At 41.9% G+C, this 20,051-nt stretch overlaps 1 protein-coding gene across 3 annotated transcripts; it reads left to right on the forward strand.

Annotated features, from left to right (window-relative positions):
* Positions 1-408: 408 nt before the first annotated feature.
* Positions 409-18,256, forward strand: CFI (complement factor I). 3 transcript variants are annotated; one of them, XM_081020319.1, is made up of 14 exons: positions 415-915; positions 1,078-1,330; positions 2,288-2,438; positions 5,256-5,425; positions 8,623-8,733; positions 9,666-9,776; positions 11,523-11,558; positions 12,440-12,469; positions 12,674-12,709; positions 13,913-14,016; positions 14,937-15,043; positions 15,834-16,114; positions 16,793-16,894; positions 17,497-18,256. In XM_081020319.1, the coding sequence occupies exons 1-14, from the start codon at positions 853-855 to the stop codon at positions 17,712-17,714; spliced, it is 1,773 nt and encodes a 590-aa protein (XP_080876445.1). In that variant the 5' UTR covers positions 415-852; the 3' UTR covers positions 17,715-18,256. The 3 variants fall into 3 exon arrangements, with proteins under 3 accessions (XP_080876447.1, XP_080876446.1, XP_080876445.1); XM_081020321.1 differs by lacking the exon at positions 11,523-11,558 and having other exon boundaries at positions 409-915; XM_081020320.1 differs by lacking the exon at positions 12,440-12,469 and having other exon boundaries at positions 411-915.
* The last annotated feature ends 1,795 nt before the right edge of the window (positions 18,257-20,051 follow it).

Below are 20,051 nucleotides of genomic sequence, written 5' to 3' on the forward strand. Positions count from 1 at the left end.
GAACTCAGTTCTGGTGAGTTCCAGCTGAAAAAAAGCCCTAACAAAGAACATTTGTTGCTCCACTTCCCCTACAACTGTTTTATGGTGTGGTCCCCCAAGTATCAGTACAGATGAAGGGAGGGGGCAGGAACTGTGTACTGTAACTTAAAGTTGGAGGCGGCCCCTGGTGGGAAGGCTTGTGTGAAGAGGTTGCTGCTACAGGCTGCAGACAACATTGTGTTAGATGGACCAATGGACTGAGTTTGTTCCTAAGAAGAAAAACTAAAACACAAACCACCTTCCCTTGCTATGATTAAATAGAAGGATTTTTGAACTGTACAGCCCCACTATTTGTTGATTTTGAAGGGCTAGTTGATTAGCCATTCCCGGAAACTGGCACTCCCAGAGCTTAGTGCACAAATACTTTTTTTATCCGTTTGCCAAGGCATTGAGCAACTGGCTAAACACAACCTTGAAATCTTCCTCTCCTGTCAGTTAAATATGCAAATCATCCATTATCTTTTGTTCCACAGAAGCAGGCAACTATAAAGCAGCTACATAAATAAGTGAAAGTATTAAGAAAGTTGTGTGAGAGTTATGCACAGGAGAGCACATTCCTTCAGGGATCTACCAGCCTTTTTACCTGTTTGCGTCTCTTATCGTTTTTGCAGTGTACATTGAACTGAGGTTTAAGCAGGATCTTGTCTAAGAGCTGAGAACCATCCATGCACATGGATGCTGTCGTAGTTATTTCAGAACCATCTTTTTAAATATTTGCTAATGGTTAAAAATTAAACACAGAGCAGAAGTCTGAGACTGGGGGGAAATTTTAGGGAAAGAAAATATTCTAAATACGGACAGAAACGATTCACCATGAAATCATTATCAGCTCTCATGTTTATTTCATGCTTACAACTTGGAATTTTTCAACGAAAGGTAAGGATTTTTATTTTTTTAAATGGTTGGCATTGTAAGAAACATGTTTTATTGGTAATACTTTAAGGCTTGTTTTTTATTTTTTCATGTGCTTAGCATGCATCTGAAGGAAGTATGAAAACAACAAATCAACTTCTGTTACTGAATAGTATTTGTTTTTAGGACAATACATATCTGATAGAAGAATGTGTAAACAATGGCTACACTCAGAATTCTTGCGAGAAAGTGTTTTGCCAGCCATGGCAGAGGTGTGTGGATGGCTCCTGTTTCTGTAAGCTACCTTACCAATGCCCCAAAAATGGAACCTTGGTTTGTTCTACTGAAAAGAGGACTTTAAATTACTGCCAGCTAAAGAGCTTGGAATGTCAACGTAAAAAGAGCAGATTTATGAACAGAGGAAGATGCAGCTCTCAAGGTAATATGTTTCATTTTCTTCTTCTGAATTGATTGTTGATCCTGAGAAAGATCAAGCTTTAAGGGTGGGGTGCAGACATGTGCAGACATTGATGTCTGCCTGTAATTCTGTTATACTTACACAGTTTTGGTGCTTTCCAACGGTGGCTTTGCCTTAGCACATAGTGCTTCCACTTGCAAAAGTTGGAGCACCTGATTTCAACCAAATCACCACCACATTAACCCCCTATTACCCCCACCCCAGGGGTAGCCCATTGTTATTTACTGTTGTTAAGTGTCTTTTGAGTTATTTTTGTAAAAAAGAAAAACAATGAATAATTTTAATATAATAATTTAAATGTGTGTTATGTATATGCAGCCAAATACACAGGCAGAACAATCCTAGACTCGTATAACAGCTCTTGACACTCTAGGCCTACCTGTAGAATGTTGCACATTTGTCATTCCAAAAGCACAGAGTATTTTGTTTCTGTCATGCCTTATCACTCTCCCTCCACTGCATTTACTAGTCATATGCACAAAAAGCAGCAGAGAGTCTCGCTTGCTTTCCGCTCAGAGTCCACTGCTCAAAGACTGGCTTAGTGACATTCCAGGCTCTTTAAAATAAACAACGCCCTGTAAATGGGGAAAAAACCCTGGGCTTTTTGTTTCTATATAAAACATCCAGCCATTTCCTGGTATGCATTTGTGTGAATTGTTGTGGAAATTCAAATCTGGCATCCCAGAGAGGAACCAAATTGACAAAGAATGCGCCATTTGATTAAATAATACTGTACCCGCCTTCCCATTCAAGGTTAATTTATCCTTTCACTTATTTTAACTCCACCCTTCAGACAAACAACGCCAACAGAACTATACACATGGCGCCTTGCATACAACAAAGTGGGTTTTGTCCACATTGCTGTCTTTTGTAAACCTTACAGACCTAAACATTAGCAGATTTTGCTTTGCTTTCTAGAGACTTTTCAAGTTTCGTTTAAGCCTGAAAATGCAACATCAACAGGAATTATCCAAGTTGAAGTGAATCAATCCCCAAAGACACCTGTGTGTGGATCTCCTTGGGGTATGAATGAAGCAAATGTGGCCTGCAGACATCTTGGTTTTCCAGAGTAAGATTCTGGGGTGGAATGGAGAGCTGCTTATATGGATAAAATGTTACTTAAATAAATCTTAAGAAAAACTCTACATTACAGTGGTACCTCAGGTTAAGTACTTACCGTATTTTTCGCTCTATAAAATGCACCAGACCACAAGACGCACCTAGTTTTTGGAAGAGGAAAACAAGAAAAAAATATTCTGTATCTCAGAAGCCAGAACAGCAAGAGAGATCGCTGCACAGTGAAAGCAGCAATCCCTCTTGCTGTTCTGGTTTCTGTGATAGCTGCACAGCCTGCATTTGCTCCATAAGACACACACACATTTCCCCTTACTTTTTAGGAGGGAAAAAGTGAGTCTTATAGAGCAAAAAATACGGTAATTCGTTCCGGAGGTCCGTTCTTAACCTGAAACTGTTCTTAACCTGAAGCACCACTTTAGCTAATGGGGCATCCTGCTGCTGTCGCGCCGCCGGAGCCCGATTTCTGTTCTTATCCTGAAGCAAAGTTCTTAACCTGAAGCACTATTTCTGGGTTAGGGGAGTCTGTAACCTGAAGTGTATGTAACCCGAGGTACCACTGTAGTGGGATCTATCTTTATGATGGATTTGAGCTGGGATGGGGAATCTGTGGCCCTGCAGGTGTTGTTGGACTCCAAGTCCCATCATGCCTGTGTTCTTTCCCATGCAAGGGTCTCAGCTGGGTGCAAGGGAGGATTTTAGCATGTGCTGAGTAAAGAGCCCAGAGACACCTGGTAGTGTATTGCTAGCTGCTAGCTGCTAGCACCATTTCCAAATCCAGGAAGCAAAGTCAGGTCAAGCAATGCCAGTAAGTCCAGATAAGGAAGGTCCATCAAAGCAAAGGCCAAAAAGCAAACAGCCAAGGGGGATAGCTCCAAGCAGCACCTAGCTGGGATGTCAGCCAGTGCAGGCTGGATGTTGCTCCAGTAATGAGCAAATCCAGACCAAGCCTTAAATAGGATGGCTTACACAACACTGTCAAACCGATAGTTACGTATGCGGTATCTGGCATGTCACTTGTTCCATGTCTCTGATACACAAAATATGAGTATGCCCGGCAGGGTGAAACAAGGTATTATTCCGCGAATCCTTGTCACGTTTAAGTTCTTTAGTCTGACACCAGCATACAACAACTATATTTTGCAAAGGCACATGTTAAGATCTTTTGTATCCTTTGTCTGATACCTGCATACAGCAGCTGCATACAACAACCATACTTTGTAAAGGCAGATGTGGAACATTACAAAGAAAAGTTCATCTTTTGCAAGTACTGCTCCTTAAAGTTGTTACGTTTGACACTTGTATTCGCTAAGACATACGTGGAACACAGAAAGCTTTTATTTGGACGTTTTAAAAAACTGATTCATTTGTACATACGTGGAACACAAAAGCTTCTATTTGGACATTACGTATATAAGAACTGATCCATTTGTTTTTCCTGTTCTAAACGTTGGTCCTTAATTGCTTCTACTCAATTAGATAATATGAAAAGAGTTATGTTTATATGATGTAAAAAGAATTAATATAGTTAAAAACAGCAAGTTACATTGTGTCTATGTTTGTTAAATAGGATGGCAGCTTCTTTCAGCCCTGATTAATGGAGCCCTTTCTCTTAAAGGGGCCCTGGCTGTTTACTTAGGCTATGGTTCTGTTTTGCATTCTCAGCTAGTCTGAAGAGGGTAATGTGGCTTCTTCAAGATGGAGAGGTGCTGGCATCAGGTTCTCCTCTGGTGCTGGAATTCCTAAGGAGATAGGGATCCCCAAGGCGGGCTCAGAGGGCACATACTTCTCCCGGCTCTGAATTTGTAACAATTTCCCCTGAGGATGGGGAGGCAGAGCCCTGGGTCATGGTTCCCAGGCCACTGGGCATGGTGGTTTGAAGCTGATTGGAGCTGGAGTCCAGCAACATCTAATTCCCATCTGTGGATTATGAGGTCATGGCCATAGTTCATAGAGCCAGTGCTTTTCCCCCCAGGAGGTACTCAAGTGTATGCAGTTTGAGGTAGTGGTGGTGTAGTGGTTAAGAGTGGTAGACTCGTAATCTGGTGAACCGGGTTCGCTTCCCACTCCTCCACATGCAGCTGCTGGGTGACCTTGGGCCAGTCACACTTCTCTGAAGTCTCTCAGCCCCACTCACCTCACAGAGTGATTGTTGTGGGGGAGGAAGGGAAAGGAGAATGTTAGCCGCTTTGAGACTCCTTTGGGTAGTGATAAAGCGGGATATCAAATCCAAACTCTTCTTCTTCTTTGAAGTAGCAGCACTTGGGAAGACCTTTCTTGAGTCCACGGAGCACTACTGAACACTACTGAACCTTATAGAAGGTCATATTATTTGCCCATCTAGCCTGCTGTTGTCTTTTCTGTCCTGCAGTGTTTTGGGCTGCTCCCCATAAACTGGCAAAACCAAAGAGATGCTAGGCTCCTTACAGTTCAGCAGCTCTATTTGTAACACACACACACACACTCACTTTTAATATATAAAACATGATAATTTTATAGCAAACCAAGTTATGAAGAATGCATTTTATATTCCAAAAGTAACAAAGGGACTTTCAATTTCTAAAGGGGGGGGGGGAGAGATTGAATCTTTTCCAATTTCTCCCCAAAGTTCTGTTTTTCTCCATGACTTCATTTTATATCTCTACTCTTCCCTTTCTGGAGTTGTTTTGGCTCCTGGCACACAAGGTGGGCTGGTTTAAAGACTGTTGCAAATATGTTTTTTTTCTATTTCCCATCGGGTAAGTCCTATATGAATAATATGTGTGGTCCAGGACCAATGATTACTTCTCTTCTTCTTTCTTGCATTGCTCAGAGGGGCTGATCGTACAGACACTGTTGACCCAGAAGAAGACTCTGATTCAATGGAGTGCCTTAAGGCAAGATGCAGAGGAACAGAGACCAGCCTAGCAGAATGTACTTTAACTAGAGTGAATAAAACTAATGAGAAAGTGGCAAAAGTGGCGTGTCATACAACACACAGAGGTTGGTAAAATAAGTTTTATTGGGGGTGGGATTGTAGTAAGCCATTTCTAGCTTGATAATTAGATGGTAGAGATGACAAGTGGGACCAAGAACAAAACACTGCAATATGAAATATTCCTGTTCAGTGTGCTAGACATGCTATACTTACAAGAGACTCCATTCCATTCCATTTCTCCTCTCCTCTCCACTCCACTCCACTGGCATTAACTCCCCTTGCAACAAATAACTCAGCATTCTGTGGTCACTGAACATATCACAGGGTTTCAGCACGTTGATACCTCTCTTGTGGCTACATAGCTGTTGTAACTCAGCACCTGAGTTCATTACAGTATTAGTATATGGCTTTAAATGATCTGTTGGTGCAGTCCCTCTCTCACTTTCCCTGGGGTGGCTTAAGAAAAACTAGGGTACCCTGTGTCAGGAGTTCAGCCTACACTTGAGTAGGACCCTGGCAGAGACACATGCCCGACTGGCATGTTCTCTCCCTCTTGGTTGATCGTTTGGGAGCTTCATAAGCTTTCTTCAGCCCGAACATCACAGTGACCCATGCCAACTGACAGCGGCACACTTAGGGATCCGCAGAGTTTGCACATCATGTGCGTGACAGACCTCAGACAGCCAGTGTGGTGTAATGGTTAAGAGTGGTAGATTCGTAATCTGATGAACCGGGTTCGCGTCTCCGCTCCTCCACATGCAGCTGCTGGGTGACCTTGGGCCAGTCACACTTCTCTGAAGTCTCTCAGCCCCACTCACCTCACAGAGTGTTTGTTGTGGGGGAGGAAGGGAAAGGAGATTGTTAGCCGCTTTGATACTCCTTCCGGTAGTGATAAAGCGGGATATCAAATCCAAAATTCTTCTCTTCAGTAACTCAGCATTTTGGCTAATCTACTTTATTTACATATAAACACACACAGAGCACTGCAACATGGCTCCCTCTCTCTCTAGCATCAGACAGCCAAGAGAAAAAGAACAAAGGACAATAGTCCCACTTCACGGAACACAGTAACACAAACATCCTGTCTCCGTCACTTCCCACTTTGTGGAGTCAAAACATATACCATCATGTGATAGACAAAAATCCCATGACTGCAATCATGGAGCAGGAATTCTAACACCCTGAGGCAACAAAGCCCAGGCCAGGAATCCTATGCCATCAGGCCCAGAAGAGACTTTTGGCATGGCAGGACACTTTTGCTTTATATCTTACACCATTTCATAGAATAGAATCTTAGAACCATAGAGTTGGAAGGGACCACGAGGGTCATCTAGTCCAGCCCCCTGCAATGCAGGAATCTTTTGCCCAATGTGGGGCTTGAACCCGCAACCCTGAAATAGTCTCATGCTCTACTTTTTTAAAAAAGGTGAATCAGCTTGGGAGCCTTGGCAGAAAGGCATTGTATAAATGCAGTCACTCAGTCAATATGATAGAAAGGTTGCCTCTTAATTACTGCTGCTGTTGCTGCATATTTAGTCAAACTACACTGTGGATTCTTTTTTTTTTTTTTTTAAATAATTTTTATTAACAGACCAATCAAATCAAATCAAATCACATAAATTCCAAATTACAAAGCTGAATTTTAATTTTTTTGTTGGGGGTACCCATATTTCAAGTTCCGAAAGGGATCCAATCCTCTTGTTGTTGCTGCTGCTTTAATGTTCACAAATCTGTCCAAATAGTGTTCACCATTCTATCCAATCCTTTCTTGTTATTTTCCACATCTCTTCTCGTTATTTTCATATATTTTTCCTTTCTCTTTGTGACCTCTGGTAGTCTCCACAAGCGGGTTGAAACAAATTGTAATCCTGTGTGGGTTTTTGCTCGTTAATCTTCACAGATCTGTCACTCCCTTTCTCAGTCCTCTGAGGAGGTTCTGCCAGTCCATAGCTTCCTCCTCCCGATCATCAATCTTTCGACAGAACCTGCCAAGATGGCGACTCCCTTTTTATTACTGCGTCATTCCAAGAGCCTTTGTTCTTTTCTCGATCTCCATAAGCCAAACTTTTGGTTAATAATTCATTTCCACACAGTTTTTAATCATCCTCCTTAGGTCAGTTATGTGACGGTTCTTTCTTGGGGAGAGGTTATTGGTTAATCACATAGAAGAAAAGAAAAAAGTCCCCCCCCCCCATCCAGTCCCGCTCCGACATACCGAACCTTTGATGTATCTTCTTCAGATATATTCCTGTTAAATCCAACCCGTCGCTCTACTTTCACAGAGGTCACTTCAATTAGCAGTCTTCACTCCCGTTCTTGACTTGAAATATGTGCATTTGCTTCTCTCTCCAATTGTTTATTTTGAGTTGCTGCAACTAGTGCGCGATCAGAGACAGCGTCCGGGAGAGCCGGACCCACACAAGGGCTTTGTGCCTAGTGCCCTCACCCCCTTCTTTCGAATCCGGGGGTGATTTATGGCCACAGCAGGCAAGGCAGTGTTCCCCATATCCTTGGGGCAACAAGGGAGGCTGCATACTCCCATATCAGCCTCTTAATTACCTTGTGTGAGCCGGAGAGATGTTATTGTGGGCCATCTTCCAGTGCGCCCCTAGCGGCCCCTACACTGTGGATTCTTTGAGACAATGCAGTCAGTGTGCACAGTCAGTTGCGTTACCTGAAGACATGCTGCTGTGTTTTTAGGTTCTTATTGGTTGTGTTTGTTTTAGCTAGTTTTAATGGTAGTTGCTTTGGGTCACTGTTGCAAGGAAAGTGACTAAATAATCATCATCATGAATAAAGTCAGGTGACAGGTCCCACTCAATTTTCGAAGTGAACCCCATTCCCCAGGGCCAGCCAGATCCTGTTCATAGCTGTCAACTTTCCCCCTTTTTAAAGGGAAATCCTATTTGGAATAAGGGAATTTACCTTTAAAAAAGGGAAATGTTGACAGCTATGATCCTGTTCCCCTCCCCACAACATACAGTTTTAAATCTCTTTTTTGTTTTTTAAATACTTGTGAATGCTATGCTGAATTCATCTTTTTGTTTGCTGTCTTGGATTTGTCACTGATGGAAAGGAAACATAGAAATTCTCTTAATAATTAAACCAGAGGCAGACAATTATGCTGAACACAATAGTTTCATGCCTTCAGCTACTGTGCACCCATCCCAGCAAACAATCCTATGGATTTCTATACAGTATTTCTTTTTCTGCTGAAGAATATCTAACCAAAACATTATTTGTTTCTCATCCCACTTGACAGAATGTTTGCCAAAAGAATTCCGTTGTGTCAATAGAAAATGCATCCTTTCCTTTAAGACATGCAATGGCGTCAACGACTGTGGAGACTTAAGTGATGAAGTATGTTGCAAAGGTATGCTCTATACTATGTAATCATTCTTTTTTGTGTGTATTATCAGTCATATACACACAAATGGTTCTGAAAGATGCTTTAAAGCTACAGTGGTGCTTCGCAAGACGAAATTAATCCGTTCCGCGAGTCTCTTCGTCTTGCGGTTTTTTCGTCTTGCGAAGCACGGCTATTAGCGGCTTAGCGGCTATTAGTGGCTTAGCGGCTTTAAGAAAAAAGAAACAAGCTCGCAAGAACTCGCAAGACGTTTCGTCTTGCGAAGCAAGCCCATAGGGAAATTCGTCTTGCGGAACGACTCAAAAAATGGAAAACTTTTTCGTCTTGCGCGTTTTTCGTCTTGCGAGGCATTCGTCTTGCGAGGTACCACTGTATATGTTTGTCAAACAAATGCTTGTACACATCATTGCTCTAAACTCTGCTTAAGAGCAAAAGGTTAAAAGTTTCAAGTCATATTTCTTCGGTCATGTTAGGTATCAGTTAGATTTATATACCAACTTTAACTCAAAATTCCCCAAGGTGGCTTACAACAAAGCAAACAAAAGCTTCACCAATCAAAATCAATGGATCAGAAGTAAAAACAGTACCATGAACATAAGGGATGGGGTGGGGGTGTTTTCATTGCTCCCAAAAAAGACAGAATAGCAGTCAACTTTATACACACAAAGGAGCAGAAAAGCTGTCATTTCCAAAAATTATATAGAATATTTCAAAGTTACATTGCTTAATTTTGAAAAATAACTGAATAGTTCAATCGGTAGAGCATGAGACTCATAATCTCGGGTTTGTGCAAAAAGATTCCCACATTGGAGGTGATTGGACTAGATGACCCTCATGTTCCCTTCCAACTCTACAATTCTTTGTGCTTAGGCCTTAAACCACTGTGCTATTGATGTACCATTTTGTGTTTTATATTCTGACTGATCTCTTTCCGATAGCATGTAGGGGGAAAAGCTTCCACTGTCATTCAGATGTGTGTATTCCAAGAAAATACGTCTGTAACAACGAAGTGGACTGTTTAACAGGAGAAGATGAGACTCGCTCACAGTGTAAGAGTATACCTTTCTATTTATTTCTGGCTGCATTCTGACAATAATCCCCCCCACACACACACTATGTAATGGGTTTGGATAAGCTTAGAACATTCTAGCTAGCTCAAATTGTGGTGATATCTGAGACCACTGCACAGCCCATCCTTCATGTCCACTTGTCCCTCATTAACAGACGAGCAATATCAAAACCTAAACGGAGTGCTCCCACATAATAATAATAATAATAATAATAATAACAACTTATTATTTGTACCCCGCCCATCTGGCTGGGTTTTCCCAGCCACTCTGGGCGGCTTCTACAGAGACCAAAAATACACTAAAATGTCACACATTAAAAACTTCCCTGAACAGGGCTGCCTTAAGATGTCTTCTGAATGTCAGGTAGTTGTATATCGCTTTGACATCTGATGGGAGGGCGTTCCACAGGGTGGGCGCCACTACCGAGAAGGCCCTCTGCCTGGTTCCCTGCAGCTTTGCTTCTTGCACTGAGGGAACCGCCAGAAGGCCCTCGGTGCTGGACCTCAGTACAACATTGCAGTTTGAAAGGGGGAGAGGGATGCTTTCTGTAACCTAATAGCTTACTTGATTTGAAGTTTGTGCTCCACTTACTGATATATAATTTGCAGCTGCCTTTTTGTTCATCTTAGATGTACAGCCCGCCCCATCCAAAGAGGTTGTTGTAGCTAAAAACACAGAGAACAGCTCAAGAAAATGAGCATCATTCATTTCAATGGGGCTCATAAAGGCAATGCTTTCTGTTTATTTAACAAAAATATATACCTCTCTATTGTAAAAAGAACCCCTAAACAATTTACAAAAACGAAATGAAACATTAATAGCGGCATTGTCAATAAATGGCAGCTGAAAACAGCTATTTTTAAAAGTTCAAAATATAATTAAAATTAACAGTAAGCTAAAAACACATGTCACCTTCCCAGGTGGATATCGCAGGTTGATTTGTACTACAGTAATTGAAAACCAAACCCTTCTCATTCTCATAGTAGAAGCAGAAGCAGTTTGCAAGCTTATCTATGCATTTTCTCAACAAAGGCAATCATCCCCGTTCAATATTCTGCATTTTCCACAAATAGATTTGTGCACAAAGCAGTCCACAGCAATAGGACATAATCATAATAATGTGATAATCGTAATGAATCATAATTTAATCACATTTTTTTAAAAATGTAAACCACCTTGGGTATCATGGTAGAAAAGTATGTATGTATCTATGTCTATATAAAACACAGTAGAAGTTATACGATCACTGCAATGCAGCCCTACCCATCCAACTATTAACAATTTCATTTAAAAGTCATCAAAAAGTGAGCATGTGTCTGGTCTACATATCATGCTTGTCTAGTCACTTCACCCTGCAGAGCAAAAGGAGTGAATGGAGCCTAGGTCCATATTAAACATGATGCTAGAAAAATTAATAGCAAGTGAAGCACAAAGAGAAAGAAATCACCCCATCAGCACAACTGCTATTAGCCCTAGGAGGAAAGCTAATAGGGATTCCCAATGTCTACTTTGGCCCTTAGTCATCCGTATTACTGAGCAAGGTTCATGTGTAGTTTTGAGCCACTCCCTACAATCCTTCCAATTTAGAGGTGGAGTTTAACAACATCTGCAGGACTATAGACCCTTAATATAATGGAAGCCAGTCTAATTCATTGCTTGTTGGTGGATTGGTTTTTTTCTGTATTCACCTTTCTTATTTTATGTATATGTGCATGTTTTAAATAGGTGATAAAAAAAGAGCTGAAGACAATGAAAACACGGGTAATTTTTATATATATATAATTTTATAACTTTCTTCTTATGTTTCTCCCAGGGTTCTCTCAGGAGTGATCTGTTCTTTATAATTCAGCTTATTGGGCAGCAATAGCACAGAAAAAAACAGCCCATTCATGGAACCACAGTTATACAGAGCAATACAACAGTTTCCCCACAAATAAATAAATGCACTATTTGAAACTATAGTATTTGAAAAAAGAACAATGCAATCAATGGTCTCTCTGAGTCAGAAGAGAAAATGTATATATTATTGCTTGCAAATTTTGTGATCAGCCCATTTAAATATTCCTCTGTCTATTCTCAAACTTGGGTCCTCAAATGTTGCTGTACTACAGTGCTCATCATCCTTGACCATTGGGCCATGCTGGCTGGGGCTGATGAGAGTTGTAGTTTAACAACATCTGGAAACCCAAGGTTGGTAGAGGCTGCTCTTGTCTACCAAGGCGCAGAAGGCTTCCGAGTTGCTCTCTGCAATCAGCTTTAGTCCCACAATGAGAGGACAACGGCAATTGGCAACTTACAAATTGCAGCTCTGCGAGAACGGACTCTGCAACCCCATGCTAATTACTCATGCATATAAGAAAATGCAATTTAAGTTGTACAGGGTGATCTACCCTATAATCTTATTTGGCTTCCCAGCTCTCTTCAAGAACTCTACAAGAACTTCACCCCTGCAAGGCTAAACCTGGAAGGTTATACTAGCATAGCCAATGGTCAAGTCTGATGCAGGCGTTATTGGACGTCCAACATCTAGATTCTCAAACCCCAATATACAGCAAATTCATAGCATAGTGTGCATTGGTGTATGTTTTTTTCCCCCTGTGTACACCCTACTTATATATAATATGTGTGTATGTTTTAAATAGGCAATAGAAGAGCTCAACAAAATGCAAGAGGTAACATTTTGTGTTTTGATATTATTTCATGGACATCACTAAGTTCTTTGCAGCATGAAAATAAACATTTTCACTTGCAATTGCTGTATAGATCAAAGAGCTGTGAAGGCTCAGCTGCGGGGATCAGTTCAAAATGTTCATAGGTTTAGGGATCTGAAACTAGATTTTCAGTTACAATAATTTAAAGTAGTTATTTTATTTCAGAAGGAACAGAAGTCGCTGAACAGTCTATGGATGAAGGTAAATACACTATATCATCATCAATAGACAATATGACAATTGCTTGGACTGATTCAGCAGTCGAGTCCTATGCATGCTTAATCATAAGTGAAGTGTGCTTTGCTCAATGGAACTTATTACGTGCATTCACTAATTGCTCTTGAAAATGGGAAACTACTTCATGGGGAAGCTGCTTGTGTCAAATCATGCTTCTTGCTGAGCTTCCAGTGATTTTCCATGCTGGTTTATCACCTCTTCTGGGGCACTTTTGACAGTGTGCTGTCAGAAATGTACTGGAAGCTGCTCACATGAACAGCTGTGTAAAACACAGGAATATATGAACGGAGGATGAAGCCTTCAAGGCTACACAGGAGTATGTTGCTTAACAACCCCCTTTCCACCTTTGAAAACAACAATCAAACGAAAGAGCTGGCCTTGAAACCCCTGAGTCTTTATTCTTTTCTCAGGAAAGTGCCACGCACCAACTCCCTGAATGGAAACCTTTTAAAAAGTTGCTTACATTCGCTCAACAGTCCTGATTTAAGAAGGATATCCCAGAATTACAACAGCCAATCCCGACTTCTGATTGGATCCTGGAATGTCCCATTTTTTGGTCTGGCACTCTGGCAAGAGTCAGTAGACTTGTGCCAGAGAGCCGGAATGAAAGCCGTTTGGTTTTTGGTCTCACGAGACCAGAAAAAGAGCATCATGGTTTTGGTCCCCAAGATGTTGGAGGATATATGCTTAAAGAGAATTATTGTGTAGGCTTAGGTGAATCTGCTGGTTTTGGTTTCTCATTTTTCCAATCTTCAGTACACCCAATTTCTGCATTAGTTTGCAATTTTTTTAAACAAAGGAAAAGTAGGTATAAAAATTTATACACATTTTTGGGTGCACCTCCTCTAAAATGTGCATTTTTGCAAGCAATTATCCCTAATATGTGGGGGCTCTAGATTGCACAGGCGGCCTCCACGATAAGGGGCAGCTCCCCAGTTCAGAAGTTCACAATCCATCTTGTGAAGGACTGGAAGAACAGGGGATGTGATGTTCCAAAGGAGGTGCAGTTTGCCAGTGCACCCGACTCCTTTGTTCAATTATCATCAATGCACGTATGTAATCTAAATGCCCAAAGAAGTCATAAAAAACAAACCACAAAGTAGTTTATTTCAACGAATGCAAGTGAACGAGTTGCAAGCATGACACTGCTTATCTCTTTTGTTAAAGAAAGAAGAAAGATCAAAACATTGTTACCCCAATTACAGTGCGGCATTGCAAACCACACGGCTACTCGTTGGAAGCGAATCGTAGGTGGATTCACTGCAGGAAAGGTAAAAGGAAAATCAGGTGTAGCTAACAATACAGGCACTATACAGTGGTACCTCGGGTTACATACACTTCAGGTTACATACGCTTCAGGTTACAGACTCCGCTAACCCAGAAATAGTACCTCGGGTTAAGAACTTTGCTTCAGGATGAGGACAGAAATCGTGCTCTGGCGGTGCGGCAGCAGCAGGAGGCCCCATTAGCTAAAGTGGTGCTTCAGGTTAAGAACAGTTTCAGGTTAAGAACGGACCTGCGGAACGAATTAAGTACTTAACCCGAGGTAGCACTGTAATGTTGAGTCTGTTGAGTAATATCAAGTCTGTGTTTTTAATGCATTTTTTAGACCTGCAGGAACGGTGACAATGGATAAAACAACCTAGAAATCTATGGTGAAGCATAAGCTTTTTGAGTATAAAGTAGGAAATTGAAGAGTTAATTTTCAGTCTTTTAAAATATTGCACAGCAATATATTTTCTCCCCTTTCCTACTTCTCAACCTTCCCTCCCTCCAATCATAAGCTAGGGAATCTGAATCGGCAGTACAGTTGAAACAAGTGAAACACTCCAGTTAAGGGCCTATCGTGGATTTTTTTGCTATAGGACATTTTAGTACATCAAATATTATTTTTAAAAATCCAACTAGAAGTACGAACCAAAAAAGTGGAATAGATGAAAGAGCTATTTCTTTATCCAACAGGAAAAGAAGCAGCAGCACATCAAAATGCTGAACCTTTGTTTCTCTGACTTTTCCTGAAGGTAGAGTAGAAACAGTAGGTTCTGAAATAAATATCTACTTTGTCAACCAACAGTGATTTTTGCTCCTACTTCCAGTTCCATCTGGAGACCACAAACATAGATAGACACAGGTAATATTGGTAGTAGAACTGGTGTAGAAAAGTGTAACATCATGCCTCATGTATTTGCAGGATGAATTTCCTTGGCAAGTGGCCATTAAAGATGAACGGACAACAGTGAACTGCGGTGGTGTTTATATTGGGGGCTGCTGGGTTTTGACGGCTGCACACTGTGTTAGGTAAGTGGATTTGGCGACTCTCAAGTGGGAATTGCTTTGCAGCAAGAGACAGAACAAAATGAACTTTTAGGGTCTGGGACGACCATGGCTCCATCTATGTTACAACTGTCTAGCAGTTCTATATTGACTTAATTGACATAGGTGTAGCCGGGGGGGGCGCAGGAGGGACAGTCCCCCCCCCATCATGTAAATAACCCCCCCCCGAAATTCTTTGAGATCTTTGGGGGAATCTCTGTTGGTGGTCCCCCATGGCTCAGACCCACAGCTCATAACTAGTAGAAGCTGTACATTCAGCAGAGTGAGCTCAAGACTGTTGAACTCCCTCGCAACTGAAATTAGAGAGACACACTCTCTGTTGAACCTCAGGTTCATGACTGAAGACTTTCTTGTTCCAGCTGGCATTTTGGTTTTATTGTGATTTTTTAATTGTTTGATTGTCCCAGTTTCTTTGGTTTTTTTTATTTTAAGAAATGCAAATAATTAAGTGGTTTTAAAAAAATAAATCTTAAAATGAATGCAAAAATAAATAAATAAATAAATAAATAAATAAATAAATAAACAAACATGTAGCCAGGCCTCAGCTATTTTTGCTGTATCTCAGATGCATCTCAGCTTTTCTCATCTAATGGATTTCATAAAAGCACGGAAAACTGTGCAGGAGCCTATTGCTAAAAGTGGGCGCTTGTGTATATAATCCATTTGACTACTTGATTAATTAGCTGGGAAATTTTTCATAACCCAAAGTTTGTGTTTCCGCTTGCACTCTTTGAAACACATTTCTTCTTTGCAGAGAGAACCGTGCACATACCTATCAGGTGTGGACTGGAATGCTGAACACAGTAGTACAGGAAGGTATAATAGAAGCATTTCAAGTAGTTAAAGTAATAGTTCACGAGAAGTACAACACCAAAACATATGAAAATGACATTGCTTTGATGGAGATGAAACCCAAGGACACGAACAGCCCAACATGTTACCCTGTGGACTCTTCGCCAGTCTGTGTCCCTTGGTCAAAATACATGTTCAAAGGTGGCCACCAGTGCAAAGTGTCTGGCTGGGGACTCAATGAAGGTAAATGGAATAGGCTAATTACTTGTTTAAATTATGGTTACAATTTCCTCATCTCTTCTGGCCTCAAACTTTGCTAAGCTACAAAAGCACTTCCTTTCAACTCTTCTTTATAGCAGCTCATGAAAAGCTGTTTCATTAGCATTTCCTATTGGTCTCAGCTAGTATACTGCTGAACTTGTCTCCCCCTCTTCTCCCCCCCCCTCCATCAAGGCATAAGAAATTACATTCCAAAATTATCAAAGGGGAAAGAAAACGGCTGTGAAATTCTCATGGGTGAAATCCGCAGATGGATTTGGGAGTCTCTTCAAGTTTCAGCTAGCACAGCGTGAGCTCTTTGGAGATAACTGTTGCTAACGGGTTCAGCAGTCCATGTTGGCCAAGTCTTCACAACCCCTTCATTCAGTGACTTGAATGAAATTTATGTGAATTTTTTCACTTCTTAAAATTTATGTGAAATTTTTCACTTTTTAAAATTTATGTGAAATTTTCGCTTTTTTAAAAAATGCAAGTTGTTTTGTCCTGCACTGGAAGAGTCTCATCAGATACTTAAAAAAAATCAGATTAACCTGACCACGGTTGAAATGGGATAAGTTTATGGACGGTGAATGAAAGTACTGAATTGTGAACAATTAATAAATGGTAAAATGAAACACCAACTGTTATTTATTTCTTCTTTAGAGTTTTCAAGGCAATTTGGCCTTAAGTGGGGGTACATTTATCTAATGGAAAACTGCTCTGAAATCTATGGGAACCGGTACTTTGAAGGCATGGAATGTGCAGGTGAATATGAACTGTATCATTTTTGACACCCATCTGGATGCAAACTCATGAGACAGTATTAAGTAAGCAGAGACGGGTCAACACATATCAGTGCCGGAGACAAAACAAACACACATATAGCTCCCCACATGAGTATTAAGAAGTTAACAGGAAGGGATGTTTATCTGCCTGCTCCCTTCTGCTTCATGCATGGCAGGGCTGTGGATGCAGCCATGGCCCCATTGCTCCATGTGACTCCACTGGACTAGTAGGAGTTTGGATTGCTCCCTAAATCACCAGCATTTAAAGATATTATCCAGAATAACACCAGTTCACTGAATAATTATGTCAGTCTTTGACAAGGATCAGGCTCAATGAACTCAGGCTCTGGATATGGGGGAATTGATTAATTGTCCCAAATGGGCAAAAAACAAATGCCTGAGCTATAGACAAGATAAAACAACACCACAGAGCCATAGTCATACACACATTTTGGGCTTTCTACTCTATTTTGACAGTATCCAGTATCAATAGAATAGTTTGGGAATGAAACTGCACCCCTAATTGCCTTTGTTGTGGGTGAGGGCATCTGTAACAAAAATACTTTGTTTTTCTCTTTTCAGGAACGCATGATGGCTCTGTGGATTCCTGTAAAGGTGACTCAGGAGGACCCTTAGTTTGTTTTGACTCTAATAATGTGGGGTATGTTTGGGGTGTTGTGAGCTGGGGTGAAAATTGTGGCGAAAAAGGACACCCTGGGGTTTATACAAAAGTGGCACATTATTTCAATTGGATTGGCCGTCACACTGGACTGAATCTCATTTCGCGATATAACTTGTGATTTGGAATGTGATTTGGAATGTAAATATTACCTCTTTTTGCCTTGGCAATAACTAAAGATAGGCTGCAGAACTTGTGGCTCAATCCAGCCAAAGTGAAGCATTGTCCTAGTGGTTTCAATGAAAGAAATGTATGGCACGATCAAGTTTACTCAGAAGACGTAACTTACTCCCAAGTAAATATGTGTGCAGTTGTAGCTTTAAGCTTGCTGAAAACTGTGGCAGGGATGGGGAAGGAACCTTTGGCCCTCCAGATGTTTCAGGCTCCAGTTCCCATTAGCCCCAGCCAGCATGGCCAGCAGTCAGGATTGATGGGATTTGTAGTCCATTAACATGTGGAAGGCCACTGATTTCATATCTCTCATCTGTGAAAGTTAGAAGTGCTCAGCTCTGGTTGGATTATGCTGTGAAAGATCATCAGTTATGAGTTGTGAAATTTTGCATTTAATAAATTTTAAAGTATGTGTGCTTCTTTAAACAGTTACTGCATTTCTTTTGTACTCATTGTATATTCAAATAAAAGCGATGCATACCACCAAGGAAATGTTTGTTTTTATTGTGGGTTTTGTATTGAGATTTGCTAAGCAGGCTCCACCGTACACAAGATGGCACAATAGCTATGGACTGAGAATATTCAGGTATCTTACTGTACAGACTATTTTCAAACATTTCAAACAGTTGCAGGATCCTTAAAACTCTGAAGTCCTGTTTAGGTGCTATTTTCCCAATTGTTCCAAAAATGCATGGACCAATAAAAATGCCTTGGGCTAATAAACTTCAGGGATTTAGTTATGCAGCAGTAGCTCAGAAGAAAAATCAGAGCCTGATTTAAGGGGAGGACTTATGCTTGGATCCTGCACCCAACCTGATAAAACCCAGGGAAGTACTGTAAACTGCCCTGTGATCCTCAGATGGCAGGGTGGTATCAAAACAACAACACTGTCGTCACCACCCAGACTCAGAGGAGTAGACTTCAGACTCCTCCAATGAGCAAGAAGGCTCTGGGGAATGTTCCTCAACTAGGTTATCGTTATTCTAACCTTCAGAAGCCAGCAAATGCAGAACATGATTCAAGCCTTTAATATAGCTAGCTAAAGCAACTGAGGCCACTAGAGGTGAATGGACCACAGTGAACTGCAGTTGAGTTTATATCATAGCTGTCAACTTACAGATTTGAAAATAAGGGACCAGCAGCCTTGAAAATAAGGGATCAGCAGCCAAAATAAGGGATTTTGCTTAGCTTATACATAAATCCGGCACGGATGGAGCCATGCTGTTTTGCAGTTATGAAAGAGTTATGAAAGGGATGCAGAGGGGGAAATCACAACATTAAGATGCTGCACTGGTTGGAGGGTATGCTAAGCAGCACGTCGGGGCTGCCGTCGTCCTGGCGTGAGGAGTTCCATCGGCCGTTCCCCACCCAAGAGAGAGGGAGGGAGGGAGAGAGACTCTCGCCCACACCGCCCGCGAGCCAGGCATGAGGCGGTTGCGGTGCCGTGGCTGCCACTGAAGCGCCGCCCTTCTGCGTCCCTCCCCATCCCCTCCTCTTCCTCCTCCCTCAGGCCGCCTCCTCAGCCGCCGCCACCACCTCCGGCTTCCCCTGGCAGCGCGGCAGAAGTCTCGCAGGAGAGGGGCTGCCTGCCCACCCGCCGCCATCCGGCTCCTCACGACACGCCCCTCAGCAGGAAAAGGAAGAGATGGAGACGCGGCAGCTCGTGCACGCGCTCTCACAGTGGAGGACCCCGAGCCGCTGCTTCCCTCCTGAGCCGGGAGAGCATGAAACCAGGGAAATTTAAGGGACATCATCAGTAAGGGACAGCAGCGGGACACGGCGCTGGGATAAGGGAGTTTCCCGCCAAATAAGGGACGGTTGACAGCTATCGTTTATATTCGGGGGGGCTGTTGGGTTTTGACATCTGCGCACTGTTAGGCTTGGGCAACTCTCAAATGGGAATGGTGGGCAGGTGGCCTTGCCTTGCATCAAGATACAGAACAAAGTGGCCTTTTAGGCCTTGGTGCTGTATGGCTCCATCTACACTACACATTCTACCAGTTCTCCATTGTCAAACAAAGCACAACACGGGTCTATACAATATAGGCTCTATACCACCTCAAATATACGGGTCTATACAATATAGGCTCTATACCACCTCAAATATAGACACAGAAGCATAGGTAAAAGGAACGTGGGTGGCGCTGTGGTCTAAACCACCGAGCCTCATGGGCTTGCCGATCACAAGGTTGGCAGTTCGAATCTGCACAACAGGGTGAGCTCCCATTGCTTTGTCCCAGCTCCTGCCAACCTAGCAGTTTGAAAGCATACTAGTGCACAGAAGCAA

The sequence above is a fragment of the Podarcis pityusensis genome (assembly GCF_964106645.2).
Source record: "Podarcis pityusensis genome assembly, chromosome: 9".
NCBI lineage: Eukaryota > Metazoa > Chordata > Lepidosauria > Squamata > Lacertidae > Podarcis > Podarcis pityusensis.

Excerpts from the sequence above, each read along its gene's own strand:
- CFI (XM_081020319.1), top strand. The coding sequence starts at position 853 with ATGAAATCATTATCAGCTCTCATGTTTATTTCATGCTTACAACTTGGA. Across the intron at positions 916-1,077 it reads TTGGAATTTTTCAACGAAAG|GACAATACATATCTGATAGA; the intron begins GTAAGGATTTTT and ends ATTTGTTTTTAG. Across the intron at positions 9,777-11,522 it reads AGATGAGACTCGCTCACAGT|GTGATAAAAAAAGAGCTGAA; the intron begins GTAAGAGTATAC and ends TGTTTTAAATAG.